The sequence below is a fragment of the Amblyomma americanum genome, chromosome 4 (assembly GCF_052857255.1).
Source record: "Amblyomma americanum isolate KBUSLIRL-KWMA chromosome 4, ASM5285725v1, whole genome shotgun sequence".
NCBI classification, from domain to species: Eukaryota; Metazoa; Arthropoda; class Arachnida; order Ixodida; family Ixodidae; genus Amblyomma; species Amblyomma americanum.
The window spans coordinates 195,234,487-195,250,548 of NC_135500.1; the positions used below are offsets into that span (position 1 = coordinate 195,234,487).

At 45.5% G+C, this 16,062-nt stretch overlaps 1 protein-coding gene across 1 annotated transcript in view; it reads left to right on the plus strand.

The window, feature by feature from the left end:
- Positions 1-16,062, plus strand: part of LOC144128960 (BBSome complex member BBS7-like) — a 28,637-nt gene that overhangs the window by 2,250 nt on the left and 10,325 nt on the right. Inside the window, exons 3-11 of the mRNA XM_077662796.1 lie at positions 792-864; positions 1,437-1,503; positions 1,558-1,607; positions 1,691-1,821; positions 3,135-3,219; positions 4,067-4,166; positions 8,314-8,509; positions 12,366-12,440; positions 14,326-14,531. Coding sequence (XP_077518922.1) covers positions 792-864; positions 1,437-1,503; positions 1,558-1,607; positions 1,691-1,821; positions 3,135-3,219; positions 4,067-4,166; positions 8,314-8,509; positions 12,366-12,440; positions 14,326-14,531 — 983 coding nt within the window. The remainder of the gene's footprint in view (positions 1-791; positions 865-1,436; positions 1,504-1,557; positions 1,608-1,690; positions 1,822-3,134; positions 3,220-4,066; positions 4,167-8,313; positions 8,510-12,365; positions 12,441-14,325; positions 14,532-16,062) is intronic.

Below are 16,062 nucleotides of genomic sequence, written 5' to 3' on the forward strand. Positions count from 1 at the left end.
TTTGCTCGATGGTATGACGTGGTACTTATCAGGAATATTGCCGGGTGAAATGTGAAGTGGAAACACATTGCAACGAGATTAAATGCTTCTCCGGGACAAGCGCAATTACGTGTTTGGTCTCAGAAGAAGAATTATCTTGCTTATCAAGGCGGTATGTTCTAGATAAAGACATTTCCGCTCATGTTAATGTTCTATCGGAACACGCCAGCTGCCTGCCGACATGCGATTGTGATTCCATGATTGAGATAAGCTAGGAGACGCGGGACACAGCGGTAATGCATCCAGGAATAATGCGCTCGAAGAAAAGTTGGCTAAGTAGGCCAAATAAGGGTGCCAGATATGGGTTATCGCACCTATGTCATGTCTGTGTTATGCTGCATGCGTTCAGATAACATATGAAAATTAATTTGCAGACAAGATGAAGCTACTAGTGGAAAGGCACGAACCAGGCGCTGAAGTGTCTTTAGACCTGTAAATTGGACGTTCGTTTTCGCGCTGCCGCTATTGCGTACCTACACACTTACCATCCCGGTTATCAATGCGCACCTGTTGAGATTGCGAGACATACGCAAATGAAGACAAAACCTTACGATGTTGATAAAAAAATGATTTCCTCTTCATTGTAAAAATGTAAAAGAAACCATTTACAACATAGCAGGCTTGCGTGAAGCGGAACGCGCGTCTCGAAAACATTTCCACCCGAATTAGCGCGATTATCTGATCAGTTTCTGCCTCAGGCTGAAATGAACTTTGGTCTATTTACTGAATACGGCGTCTCTAACTCTTCGCAGGATTCGCAGTGCCAGTTGGAGATTGAAGTGTCGGGTCCGGCCACTGCGCTGGCTCTATACCAAGGCGACGGAGGTGAGCTCTCGAAATATGAGACAAAAAAAAGAGAGAAAAACAATTGGTTTGGAGCGACCAAAAACCGAGAGTTAACCCTGCGGTTGAAGGGGTGAACATATTGATACTCTGTCGAAACCGAAGTGCCCTGAAAACATGCAGCTTTTAATGCGATATTATTAGAAGCCCCACGAGGCTAAAATGCTTCGTCGGTCATAAAATTCGCCCATTGGCTGCAGGGAAGTGATGTAACGGCAGCGGAGCATTCCCATTGGCTGGAGAGAACTGACGTCACTAGATTAGATGTGACATCACCAGACCGGAAGTGACGTAACTTCTGGTAAAGGCATCAACAGCTGCTAATATGTTATCGCATTGCTGACACATAATGGGAATGAGTGTGTTATTTTTTCATTTTTTTCTCGAATAACAAGTCTAGACATTTAGTTAATCTTATGTTGAGCACATTTCAGTGTAAGAACTGTGGCTAACTTCGCTTAATTTATTTCTATGCACCAAACAGTTCGTGCTGCAGTTTGCTTTGCTACCCATACGGCTTACATCTCGTGACAGCACTGGTGGCTTCTTCACAGGGCCGACAGGAAAGGATGTTCTGTACGGCACTAGTGACGGAAAAGTCGGCCTCCTTTCCATTGACAAGTAAGCATACGGACCCCTCCTTGAACGCTGTCCCCTAATGAAATCTCCGCGCAGGTCTTCTCCAACTCCAGTGTGGGAAATAGACAACCCCAATGGCGCTGGAAGTGAGAGCAGCTCCTTTCTCACTTCATTTATTGACAAAGTTTGAGAATCTAATCCCATTTTCAGTACCGTTTCTTCATCGTAGGTGTCACTTGCCTCGCCTTTTACGACATGACTGGCGATGGCCTGCTGGATCTGATTGTTGGAAGGAATGACGGCCAGGTCGAGGTCTACTCCTTCAATGACTTGGACGAACCTGTGTTACGATTTTCATACGTAAGCAACGTCCACCTTTCTTTCTTTCATTCGTTCTTCTCTTCTTTCGCGGAAGTTCGTACGTTTCGGAGTAGAGAGCACTGTCGCGAATTTCCCGCGTTTCCTGAATCCTATTTGTTTGATGTAGTCTTCTGAATTTTCTTCTTTCTTGTTCACTTTTATGCTTCGTTCGGTCCTTCGTCTTTTCATTGTGGAAGTGGTGCGTTTCTTTCCAGTTCCTTTCCTTTGCTTATTCGACTTAGGGCATGATGACGACCGCAATAAAAACCACAGCAACGTTCTTCGGTATAAATGGCGGATACAACGGTACTAGTGTGTGATCGTTCAAATTATGCTCTATTACAAAACTTTATCATTATTCTTTCGATTTTTATTAAATAAAACATTATTTTTGCTGCTTTTAACTTGAAGTTAGCACTTTATTATGGCCTTTCTTATTGTCTTGTTTCCTATCTTTGCATTTATTTATTTATTTATTTATTTATTTATTTATTTATTTATTTATTTATTTCAAGATACCCCTAAAGGCCGTCACTGAGGGCGGGGGAGCTTTAGTGCACATTGCAATAGAACAAATAACAAGAACATGAAAAAGGTACAATTGACGAGCTAGTGATAACATAGTAGTAAAATTAAAATGCCTAACAACAGGAATACAAACAAAATGAGGAGAGAAAAACATTAATGAACATTATAATACAAATTCCAGGTAGGCGATACAATAATAGGGCACGACAACCAATGATAAAAGTAACTTCGTAAGTTTTTGGGCACAAGAAAAGCAAGAAACAATCGAAACAGTACAAGGCTCTAATAAAGAAACAAAAAAAATTGTATGAAATGCCAACGTCACTACATATTATGCCATAAAATTTAGAAGCGTTAAGTTCTATGGCTATGTGTGCTGGTAGGTTATTCCACTCGATTATAGTGCGTGGTATAAATTACTTTGCAAATGCAAATGAACGGCATGTAATGTGTTTAACTTGAATAGATGGTTGAGACGCAGGAAGAAGACTGACGGTGAGTGGGAAAAATCGTGGTGAAGCGATGAATGATGATAAAGTTTATGAAAAAGCGCTAGTCGTGAAATCTTCTGGCGTTAAGATTTGACTTGTGCGTGCTCTCCCTCTGCTAACTTTTAAAATGTGTCGCTGGGAGTTCCCGCGGGTGTTGCAAACTTGTGTAAAACTGACGTTTGCGAGACGCTGGATGAACGAATGGTTTCTGAACACTACTTAGAGGGAGCGATGGGTACGTGCATATTTATCGCATTTGATTTTCGTTTATTCGTTCGTTAATTTATCCCGCAGAACTGCGGAGAAAGCGTCACCTCAGTGCAAGGAGGCATCGTCGGAAACGCTCGCTACGATGAAGTGCTCGTCACAACATATAGCGGTGAGTTGGTTAGGTGCAAGAACGAGTAACACTGTTTGAAAAGGGTTTTCTGCGCGAAATGATTAAGACAAAGAGAATGGAACACACACGACACTTACTAATGCAGACTGTCAACTTTATTTTCGAAAGAAATGCAACCTGTATATTAGCGCTCTCCGGCGCGCGGATAAGTTGCGGCACACAAGATAATCTCCGCAATGAAACAACATAGAGCATGAAAAATTCAGAAGTAAAACTAGTTTTGGGCTGGCCCTCACAATCTTAAGATAATTCTCTGCAAGCACACATTGAACTATCAAGCGAAATTAACATAGAGGAAGTATCTCATGATGAAAATAAGAATCAAACTTACAACCAATCAACAATGCAACACCGTCCAAGAACAGTTGAAGCTTACGTCAAGAAAAATACCTGTGAACAAGGCTGCGCGTCAAAACAACCCCCCCCCCCCCCCCCCAAGTCAAGAATAATACTACTAAATAAACGGCGCCAAAACAAGCAGTGAAAAAAAAGCACCAAGTCAAGATCAAAACGACTAACAACATACCAGCTCATGAGGCTTCGTCAAAAAACCGTAAAAAGGCTCCATGTAAAGGAAACTGCCCTCGAAGTTACATGGAAAAACCTCTGAAAACCACCGAGTCAGAATTAAAACCCTTTTTCCGTGAGCACTGAAGCTGAATCAGGCCCCAAGAACACAAGAGACTTTCTAAAAGGTGCCTACACCCTTTTCATTCAGTATGAGCCAACTAGCCGGACAAATATTATTGTAACTCTGCTTACCTACTGTGTGCGGGACAGCATTGTGAACGCATTCAACGCTTCGGCGTTTCTTTTCTGCTTTCAGGCTGGGTCTTCGGTTTGTCTGCCGAGCATGCCGAGAAAAGGCTGGACCCCAACTACCTCCTCATATCGCCCGAGTCAGCGCAGAAGATACTAAAGCTAAAGTACGTGTTCTCAAGAGTTATCATAGAAATATCGTCTCACACGTCCCCAGCATTGAGGAAAATTATTTCAAAACATAGCCGCATTCTTAAGTCTTGCTTCCTATCATAGCGCACTTGCACTGCCGTGAAGACAACCCTTAGCTCACTCTCAGTAAGCATGTAGACTCAAGTGTCAATTGATGCAGGAGTAATTTAGAAGTAGAGCTGCAAAGTTATCATGCAAGTCACTGAGAGCGCTATCTGGGCGAGGGGAAAGGGGGGGGGGGGGTGACAGGGAAGCTGCTATCCTGGGAAGTGCGCCATAAGTAACCAGTAGGGGTTGGAGTTTTCGGCTTTTATTTTTTAAAAATTCGGCGGATTTCTTTGATGCTTAACTGAGCGCCCTCTGTCCCCTTGGCATAGTGGTCGATGTACAGTTAAAAACTAATTTCGTTGCCGCTCTTTAATTTTTTTCGCCTGTGTTCCCCTCCCCACGTGTAGGGTAGCCCATTGGGCATCGCCTGGTTAACCTCCCCTGCCTTTCCGTTCTTCCGTCTCTCTCTCTCTCCTCTCTCTCTCTCTCTCTCTCTCTCTCTCCTCTCTCTCTCTCTCTCTCTCTCTCCTCTCTCTCTCTCTCTCTCTCTCTCCTCTCTCTCTCTCTCTCTCTCCTCTCTCTCTCTCAGAAAGCTGTTCCTCGGATTTTTTTTCTGCGAATGGATATTTTCTACGGGTCAAATGCCAATTTCTTTTCTAAAGCTTAGTTTATGAGGGTTTAAACGTGCCAAAGCGGACTGAGGCTATGAGGGACGCCGTAGTGAAGGGCTCCGGGGATTTCGACCACCTGTGGTTCTTTAACGCGCACTGACATCGCACAGTACACGGGCCTCTAGAATTGGAAAGTTACATGTGGTATTTCTTTGCGGTAAAAAATCGCTTAGAGTTTATCGTGGCCATTTTATTGACAGGCGCAGTCTCTCTACCAGTAATTAACGCGCAGATTGTCGTAATTACAGCTGTTCTTGTAGGAGGAAGTGCTATCGCCAATTAAATAAAGTAGCGGAAATGAAAAGCGTCGGTGTGAAACAAAAACGCGAGTATAAGTTACATCTAAAAACCGGGTTTTCACATTAGCGTTAAGTTTTTGCGCGTAGTTGAACGAGAGGGCGGGGCATCACGAGGTCTGCGTTTTATGGCAGCGAGGTATACGGTCGCTGAACCCGCCGCGGTGGCTCAGTGGTTAGAGCGCTCGGCTAATCATCCGGAGTTCCCGGGTTCGAACCCGACCGCGGCGGCTGCGTTCATATGGAGGCAAAACGCTAAGGCGCCCGTGTGCTGTGCGATGTCAGTGCACGTTAAAGATCCCCAGGTGGTCGCAATTATTCCGGAGCCCTCCACTACGGCACCTATTTCTTCCTTTCTTCTCTCACTCCCTCCTTTATCCCTTCCCTTACGGCGCGGTTCATGTGTCCGCCGAGATGTGAGACAGATACTGCGCCATTTCCTTTCCCCAAAACCAATTATTATTATTATTATTATTATTATTATTATTATTATTATTATTATTATTACGGTCGCTGACCCGTCGCGGTAGACAGAACATGACCCTTTTTCGTGTCGTTTATGCTAATTTTTTGCGTAAGTGTCCTAACGTGTAGTGGAGAAGCCTACTCAATCAAGTAGCTGCCCTAAACGGTTGATGATAACGAATAAACATCACTTCACTAGCAGACAGCGAGGAGGCGGTGCCTCTCGGTCTGCATGCAGGTGCGTGTGTAGTAAAGGGGAGTGCATGAAAGCGCTAAGCTGGGTTAATCCAACGGTACTAACATTTTACCATGCCCTTATCTCCGTACTTTGGTAATTTGGACTGAGTTTAAGTCCTGTGCTTGTCAAGGATACTAACAGTTAAAGATCGCATCCTTTTCTTCGCTTCGCTTCTTCGAGGTAGACGTTGATTTGGAGTAGGACGGGTAGCAGAGAGACCTGCAGACGATGGACGAAGGGATGACACACGGAAGTACAGAGGAACTGGACTTTATGTTAACACTTTAGCAACACGCAGAAACACACTCACACACAGAAATGTCAATAACTTCACACTCAGCCACCACTGCTACCTCAATACTTACTACTCAGCTACCGAAGCTGACAGAATAAGCAACACAAGTAACACTTGAACTCACTGCTCGCACATGGCGACTTCCCGAAAGCTGGGGAGCGCCTATACATACTTCGCTTCGCGACGCCTGACCAGCGGGAGGAGACGTTGAGAAAGGGAGTAGGCGGCGCAGTGCGCGCTAAGCTGCGTCTCTCTCGCCCAGTTTTCTCAATAGTGCTCGAACTATCTCGATCCGCCTGTACTCGCACGTCGCCTCACCCCCCAAGGTCGCCGGGAGAGGGAGGCCAGGGTCGTGCGCTGGGACGCGCTCGACGGCGCCGCGCGCCTTGAGTTCGAGAAAAATCTCTTCTTTTTCTTTTTCCAGCGGGCGCGCCGAAAACGCCCGGCGTTATGCGCAGCGACTTTACAGCGACCTTTTTCGGTTAAAACCGAATTTTTAAAATTGAAGTCTGCGTACTTCTATCTGTTTTTTTCGTTTTGCTTTCAACTGAAAAGTCCGACCCCTAATTATTGGATAGGTGAGAGTGCTCAGGCGAGAGAAAGAGAGAGAGAGAAACAGAAGAACGGTAAGGCAGGGAAGTTAACTAGGCGATGCCCAGTAGGCTACCCTATACGTGAGGAAGGGAACAGAGGGGAAAAAAGGAAAGAAAGAGTGGCAACGAAATTAATTGGTTTTTCGCGTGTCGATCGACCACTATGACAAGAAAGCTTTCTACAAATTACAGGGGTGCGACCACAGTCGCTCGCGACTCTATCTAGACCCATGGGAAATAGACCCGTGTCACATACAAGAAAAGCGCGCCTTCTCGATAAATGTCGCTTTGACTACGCTACACGTTCAATACCCTTACATCGAACGCTTTTCTCATGCAATGCAAAATTGTATGCTTCGGTAAAGTTGTCGGTTGGGAGTCTCATTAACGACGCCGTAATAGGGAATACCGCTCAGTCAGAGCACGTAAAAACAACAGACAGGGTTGAGAAGAAGTGTCTTGCATTTCCTTGCTATTTCTATTCCTATTGATATTGCTATTGTTGTTGCCATGCTAGTTATCATATGGTTTACCTTATTCAAGGGTGACCCCTTTCCTCTTTCGTTACTGCTGCCTTCCCCTCCCGTTCGCCTCAGAAGATCTATTTGTGAGAAAACTGGGTGTTGTTTCGCGCAGATTTATGCCTAACTGTCGGTGATTCGCGCGTTATGATAATAATGTCCAGCTTTCTTCAAGTTTTTACTGTGAGGTAACTGTGGAACATTGTAAGGTACAATTATGAACATATTAATTGGAATGTTTTCACCTTCTTATGCGCACCAAAATCTTGCTTTTAATGTTTGTCCTGCGCTCACACCGCGTTGATAAGACTGTCATAGAAAAAAAGATGGCAGTGGCTTAACTCAGCTAACCCTGGAATTCAGCGAAAAGCAGGCACACTTGCTAAGCGTATGAGGCTCGTCCATGGCAGCTCCACTACACGCTCGCGACAGCCGTTCTATATATACCCACACGATCACGTGGCTATGACGTGGAATCACATGGTCTTACGACATTCCACCCCCTCCCCCCGGATGTCATCACGGGGCTTAAATTTTCACATCACCCCATCGGACGTTGTCAAGGTTAAAGGTCAACCCAAAGGTCACCCAGTGTCAAAGGTCAACTCAAGGTCAGAGGTAAAAGGTCAACTAAAGGTCATGGGTCAAGGTCAGGGATGAAGGTTTCGACACCGTAACTTTGCCACATCGGATGTTAAGGATAAAGGTCAACCCAAAGGTCACCCAGTGTCAAAGGTCAACTCAAGGTCGGAGGTAAAAGATCAACTAAAGGTCATGGGTCAAGGTCAGGGATGAAGGTTTCGACACCATAACTTTACCACATATGGTCATACAGGCTAACGTGGTTGGGCTGAAGGTCGTTCAAGGTCATCCTCCGGCCTACGCGACGACTGCTTTGCCTAGCGTAGTGAAGCTTTTCGCTTCAAAAACAGTTGGGGGGGGGGGGTATTTGTGTCGCAGTCTGCTCTGCATGCAGACACACCCTCATCTCGCAGAGAGGAAGTGGAGGAGATGGAGCAGAAGGTGGCAAGAGAGCGCGAGCTCTACCAGCTGGCCACCTACTCGGAGAAGGGCGCCGTCTCGACGGTGCCCTTTTTTGCTGTGGACGACTCGTTCGTGCTGCACCACCAGGACGCCTCGTACACGCTGGCCATCCAGCTGCAGGCGGCCATCGACACAGTCGTACTGCAGGTCAGGTCATCAGGATTCGGGCACAGCCCTTACTTACACGTCAAACGCCGTCAGCTCCGGGCACAGACAGCAACTTCCGCTCATTTTACTGCCTTGCATTATGCGCACCAAATACACCGGAAGTCTTAAAATGCTTTGTATTTTAACCTTTCTCTCTGTATAGCTGCAAACTTTTAAGGACCAGAAGTACCTGTTTCGGCTGCATTTGGCGGACGGTTGTACTCAAGACACACTTCAAAAATTTCTGATCACGCACCTTCTGCTACCTTTCGAGAGTCGTGGAGGTATCAGTTCAAGAGATCGTTGAAACTGAGATAGTTGGTACATATCTCGATGGTTTCAGTGTAACTGTCTGGGACACGACTTCAACGTAAGGACGAAGGTACCACTGAATAACATCGTTATCGTCAGCTGCTGGACACGCGACTCTCTCACTGTCCCGCAGTTAGCCCGGTCCTGTGCCAGCTGCGACCACTGTGTGCCCTCGGACTTCCCAATCTAGATCATCTACTTCCTCGATTTCTGCCTCCCCCTGTTACGCTTATTTTCTTCGCCTAGTTAACCTCCCTGCCTTTCCATTCATTTTTCTCTCCCGCTCTCTCTCGGAATTCATTCCTTTGCACTAAGGGACCACCGGTTATCTGTTCTCCATATTACGTGTCACCCGCCGCGGTGGTTTAGTGGTTAGGGCGCTCGACTACTGATCCGGAGTTCCCGGGTTCGAACCCGACCGCGGCGGCTGCGTTTTTATGGAGGAAAAACGCTAAGGCGCCCGTGTGCTGTGCGATGCCAGTGCACGTTAAAGATCCCCAGGTGGTCGAAATTATGCCGGAGCCCTCCACTACGGCACCTCTTTCTTCCTTTCTTCTTTCAATCCCTCCTTTATGCCTTCCCTTACGGCGCGGTTCAGGTGTCCAACGATATATGAGCCAGATACTGCGCCATTTCCTTTCCCCCAAAACCAGTTATTATTATTATTATTATTATTATTATTATTATTATTATTATTATTATTATTATTATTATTATTATTATTATTATTATTATTATTATTATTATTATTATTATTATTATTATTACATTACGTGTTCTTCGCATGTTCATTTCATTTTATTTATTTCAGTTAAAGTATCCTTAACTCGCGTTTCTTCCCTGGCTCATTCTGCTCCCTTCCTGTCTTTTAACTCAATCTATATCGTCTTCATTGCATTATCTTGACGCGCCGCCACCTGCGATTTAATCTCAAGCCTTTTCGCTATCCTTCCCCCTGTCGACCACATAGCCAATAACTGACAAGGTGCAACTATTATATACTTGTTTTCTTGAGGAATATTGGTAGGCTGCCATTTATGCCATGAAAGTACCCATCACCCCATTCTTGCTCGCCCAACTACTTCATTGTCGTGGTCGGAACATGGGTCACTACTTGCTCTGTATATATGTATTATTTTACAACCTCCAGCACTTCACTGGCTATCGTAAACCATCGCTGCTTTCCCAAGCTGCTAAAATTTAGTTCTCTTCATATGAATGCTTACTGTCACCGTCCTACATTGGGTGTTTAGGTCGGTGGTTGCAATTAGGTGTCTTCCATTCACGGCTGTCCAAATTCTTCCCAATCAAAACTCCTGGGTGCCTCGTGTAAACATGCGATGAATAGAAACAGAAAGTTGTGTCGCCTTGCCTGGTGCTCCTCTTGAGTGTTTTTTTAGTGGTTTTAGTGTTTTTGCGTATACGGGGTGACTAGTATTTTAGAGAAATATTTCCACCGTCTTTCAAGCAGATCTGCAGCGGTACCTCTAAGCTAGCGACAAACTAACTTAGTTAAAACCACAATAGCCCTCATTTATTCGACAGATAAAGTTAAATGCATTGTGCTGCTTTGTGCTGCATTGTGCCGCATTGTAAATGCATATTGTAGCGCGGGTGGAATTTCTCCATGCCAGTCAAGTCGTGATCAGGGCGACTGGCGAAACTGAGCCGGAACCAAAGGTGAATGAATATAAGAGTAGTAAGAGTGTCTGGCCGGTACGTAAATAACCTCTGTATGCTTCGAGAAGCCAACATCGCTTCGAGTTAACGGTCTTGTATTATAGTTGGATGGACGCCACTGCACGGCGAGACGTAATGTCCTTCTGATTTACCTCATTACTGCAGCTGGCTTTAGAGAAATGGCGAAAACTCTAAAGGGGGAAGGAGGTACAGAGGGACAGTGGAAGAATGTGGAATAACAAGAAGCGGACTTAATTGCTTGCATTCATCATCATCAGGCTGGTGATGATGATGACTATAAGCAAGTCCGCTTCTTGTTATTTTCTAAACGCGCGGCAGGTCTCAAAAAGTTTTTCTTTGCCGGATAGGGCAATAGAATGGGTGCTGACACATGTTCCTCATCTATATTTCAGTTGTCGCGTGTGTAAAAGTAACTGCTACGAACGTTACTGAAGTATTTTTTGTCCCTCACAGTGCCGTCGGGGCCTACGTTTCTCATTTAGAACTTAGAAGGGTGCATCATACGACGCTCCGCACTCCATTTTTAGTAATCCTGGAGTAAATCCTCGCATATTAGCATAATCACTGCGCTGACTCCGACGCTGCACCCTCCCATGGGGTCGACACACACCCTTCTTCCAAACCATCCCCGCTATACCTCGTGGTTGTGTGAGTACGCTGCAGAGACTGTTTGTCTGGTCACAGCGCAAGGCCGCCATTTTGTTATGTGCATTTTGTATCATACATACGCACATGTTGCTGCGGATATGTGATCAGTGTTGTAGGCGTCACCGAAAAAAAGTAACTAAATACGTTACTCGTTACGCTAAGAAAAAAGTGACGCGTTACTGCCCTACATTACCTACAAAAAAAAGTAACGCGTTACAGTTACCAAAAAAAAAAAGTACCGCGCGTTACTTTGCCGTTACTGCATGGCCATAAATTTTAATTAGTGCGTCTTCGCCGGATGAACTCACGACAACAATTTTACAAAGCTCATATTTCACAAATAACTTCTAGCCCAAACAACCATTTTACGCGAAATCCTGATTTAACGAGATTACTTTGCACAAATGTGCAGGACCTTAGCAATGTTATAGTGGCCTAAAGTTGCCTGTAGAGTTGCATGTGTTGGATTCTAACTGTGTGGCACATGATGAAGCCATCTTCTGAATGTGGCATTAAACACAAAATGACACTCCATCATCAATTGTAACTTCACAAAGGAAACATCACTGAACTGTCAACAAATTTAGAGTAATTCTGAAAAATGTGATGTTCCAAAATGCTCGGCATGCTTCCACTCTGCAAAGCGTTGGGTGGGTGAGTGGTTCAGGAAGTGGAGGTAGGTGAAGGTAAGTGTGTGAATGCGTGTTCGTGCACGTGTTTCGTGCTTTATGGCTATTCTGTCTTTTTTTTTTGGTTGGGTGCGTCGTCAAGGGCAGGTGTTTTCTGGCATGCTTGCAAGCCACAAAAAAGTGATCGAGAGCACCTGTTTGTTTATTTGCAACATCACTTGAGGTGCTCTGCGCTTTTTTTTCTAAAAAGAGAGGGCGTAGTGGGGGGCAACTGGAACAAAAAGTAACTAGTAACGTGACACGTCACGTTACCCAAAAATGTTAACGTAAGTACGTTACCCGTTAGTTCCCAGATGGTAACGAGTACGTTACTAAGTTACCGGAAAAAGTAACGCGTTACCGGTAACGCCGTTACTTGCAACGCGTTACCGCCAACACTGTATGTGATGCATTAAGCGAACATGATTTCTTTCCTGAAGGCTATAAGTGAAGGTGAAATGTTTCTATGCAAATCATGCCGGTGAGAAATGCACAATTTTTTTTCTTACTTTTCTTTGCGCATGCAGTCTAACGTGCCTGTAGACCTCTTGGACAGCAACAAGAATTCTGCCGTCGTCAGCTACACGTCATGCGACCCCCAAGTAAGCATGCTTATGCGAGCGAACTATGTCTATCTGAAATGCGCTCGCTCTCAGCGGTGCCTCATCTCTGCAGCAGACAGTAGAGTTTTAGTTTCACGTACGTAGAGGCTTCACGTACGTAGAGCTCTTACGGGTGACCAGTGCGCATGCGCAGAACGCAAAGGGTATGCGCGAGTCCCACGTACGTACGTGAGATTCGGATTTTTACGTTGCGGTCTTTGCGTTGCTTGCGTACGTACGTTGACAAACATGGCGGCGCCCTGCCCGCCGCTTCACAGCGATAACAGCTTCGTCGCTAATCCCTCGACGCGATATCGTGTTCCAAACTGTTGTATTTGCCTTCGATTTGCCCATTCTTACCCTAGCATAAAGTTTCAGGGGACAAATAGCTTTTGTTTTTTAGATATAAGGGCGATTTCCCAGCTGTTAAGCCTGACGAAGCAGCACTCCGACGCAGTTCGACTGGCTTGGCTTTGACTCGTCTTGTCTTAGAGTGGCTACAGCAGTGTCTTCATCTGTCAGTAGAAGAACGCGCGGCGTCTGTCGCGTACGTGCAACTAAAAGGGTTTGAAACTACATGCGCGTATGCTACGTAGACTTCTCACGTTTGCGTACGTGAACTCTGTACGTAAGTGAAACTAAAACTCTCTAATGTTCGTTCAGAAAGTCATTCTCACTTCGCTCTAAGGCATGCCCAGAGAGTGTCAGACGACTACGGGTTTCCAGCTGGACCGGCTAAAAATGAACTCAGCCAAACTAGCGCTTTTTTTTTATTTCCTCATGTTGTTTAGCTGTAAACCAACGTGCCAAGTCCCACATTCACAGTCTCTACTAGCTCGCGAAAGCAAGGCTCACGCATTCCTTACCAAGATTTGTGTCTTCCATGTAATGTTACCGGGTAGACGCATTTGTTGCTTGGTCTCCCAGCAACGCTTTGAGCTTAATTATACTTTGGTAATTATCGGAAGTCGCGTGAGACTGAAGTTGGCCCACTAAACTGAGAAATTAGAGAGAAGAAAAGGTTTAAATTTTATGGTTTATGGTTTAGGGAGATTTAACGTCCCCAAGCGACTCAGGCAATGAGGAACGCCATAGTGAGGGTATTGAAAAAAAAAGAAAGATTGATAAGAGATGGCTTCAAATCAAGTGCACGTAAAAACGATTGCAAAATTGAAGTTTCAGGATCACAGTACCGGGACCGAATCCGTCAATCATCGTACTCTAACAAAAAGCGCCCACACAAACTCGACTAATTAACGAAGCGCACGATGCTGAATGAGTGGTGGTCGAGTGCTGACCATTGTTCCTTTTCTTTCACCCAGAGGCCACTAACAACTTACCGCTATGTTTACTTTGTGTTTCTCTCAAGTTAATATCTAAAACCACATAAAAAATATAGCGTTCAGGCTTCGCTATCCTCGCTAGCGTGTGATATACTAAAATGAGAAAAGGTACCTTTTCATAGGCCGCCAAATTTCAATACAAGGAACACCTTGGAAGGAACCCCTTTCCAGTCCTTGTCCTGACACTTTCCCCATCCTTGTGAAAAAGGGCCACCAGTGATGAAGGGGTTAGCCTTTTGTGGACTCTCTCGCTGCCACAACCATTTTTTTTTCGTAAAAAGTTACTGTTACTTTCTGAGAAACTGACTTCAAAAAGACTTTAGTTAGGCAGTTAATCAGTCTTCCTAGGGACTAACCGTTCACCGTGATAACTAAATGCCGCATCCAGTCCATTTTATCCATTTCTTATCGCTTACAGTATATGCCTCTCGCTACAAGTAAAAGGCTTGTGTGTGCATACTGTGAATAGAGTGGTTGGATTATCTTGACCAATACTGTCTGACACCGTCGCAAACTGCATGGTCTGCACGTGCGTTGTGCAGACGAGCGGCAATTACCTTCTGGCGACGTTCCGCTGCCAGGCCAACACGTCCCGGCTCGAGGTCAAGATCCGCACCATCGAGGGCCAGCAGGGGGTGCTGCGCGCCTACGTCACGCCCCAGCTGCAGCCCAAGTGCTGTCGGCTGTGCGAGTACCAGATTCGGCCGCTGTCCCTGCACCGGCGATCCCACTCCGTGCAGGAAGACAGGTGCTTATCGCAAATTTACCGCCTTGCAATGCGATACACACTTCTTCGATTAGATTCTTCAGAACGCCCGTCCGTCTTATGCAGTCCGTTGACTAGAAACTTGATTCAAGCACCCGTTGTTTAGCGCATTTATTCATCTCTGGCCATGCTACGTGGTAAGCTTATTTACCTCATAGTGACTGCGCTACTCGTATCAGGTTAGAACCACAGTAATGGAGTTAATTATTTTCTAATTTAAACTTGACTTTCAGAAACTAGTTTATGGTAGAGACATAGGGCAAGTAGATGGTAAAGGATGAACGCTTTGCCCAGACGAAGACAAGTCCTCTAGCCGAAACGTTGGCAAGCGCCCCGAGGCTTTCCCCTCCCTTGTTCACTTTGTGTCTAAAAACTGAGTCTGCTTGTTTGCTTGCTTTGTCGGCTTTCTTGTAGCGCTTAGTTGGAACGCAGGCTTTCATGTACAAACTTTCCGCAGCATGCGAATGCCAGCGAAAATAATTTGATTAATCTACGTATATACTTGATTACATGTTACGGGGGGTCCTATTTTAATTCAATTTAATTGGTTTTTGGGGGAAAGGAAATGGCGCAGTATCTGTCTCATATATCGTTGGACACCTTAACCGCGCCGTAAGGGAAGGGATAAAGGAGGGAGTGAAAGAAGAAAGGAAGAAAGGGGTGCCGTAGTGGAGGGCTCCCATTGCAGAATCCTATTGCAGAGGTCCTATTGCAGAATCCTCTTTTCCTCTAAACGCAAGAGGATGTCCCTCATTCATAACCCACTTGCCATACCGATTGGGGCAGCAGACACTGTGATTTAGGTGTAAAATTCAATTAGTGCCTAAATTAAGCTTCAGGAACGAAAGGAAGCACAAAAGTAGGACACTGTGTTGCCTTGTCATTCACTCGTGTTTCGTGGCTTGAGACCATCTTATTCCTGCTCTCGAAACTCTTCGCATCGCGTCATCAATGTTGGACGAACGCCCAGAACTTTTCTTTCTTTTCGAATATATTTCGCGCGATTATGTAAACAACAGTGACATGTGCCCGTTCGTGCTGCCTTTGCAAAAGGTAAGCAGGCAACGTAATGGAGCCCTTACGGCATCCTTAAAGTCCGAAAGGTCTCAAAATGTGAGGACAAGGGTTCTTCTTACCTGACACGCACTTAGAGCTTAAGGCGTGACGTAAGTGTTCCACTACGTGGCTAAGAAACGAAGCCCATTGCCTGGCTACTTTTGGCAAAGACTGCACATAGTTATGCTCGTTGCACTGCATGTTATGTTGACACTTGTGACAAGAAAAGGAGCGGTGAAGTGAGTTTGGGTTTATGGGTGTTTAACGTCCCAAAGCGACTGAGGCTATGAGGGACGCCGTAGTGAAGGGCTCCGGAAATTTCGACCACCTGGGGTCCTTTCACGTGCACTGACATCGCACAATACACGGGCCTCTAGAATTTCGCCTCCATCGAAATTCGACCTCCGCGGCCGGGATCGAGCCCGCGTCTTTCGGGCCAGCAGCCGAGCGCCGTAAC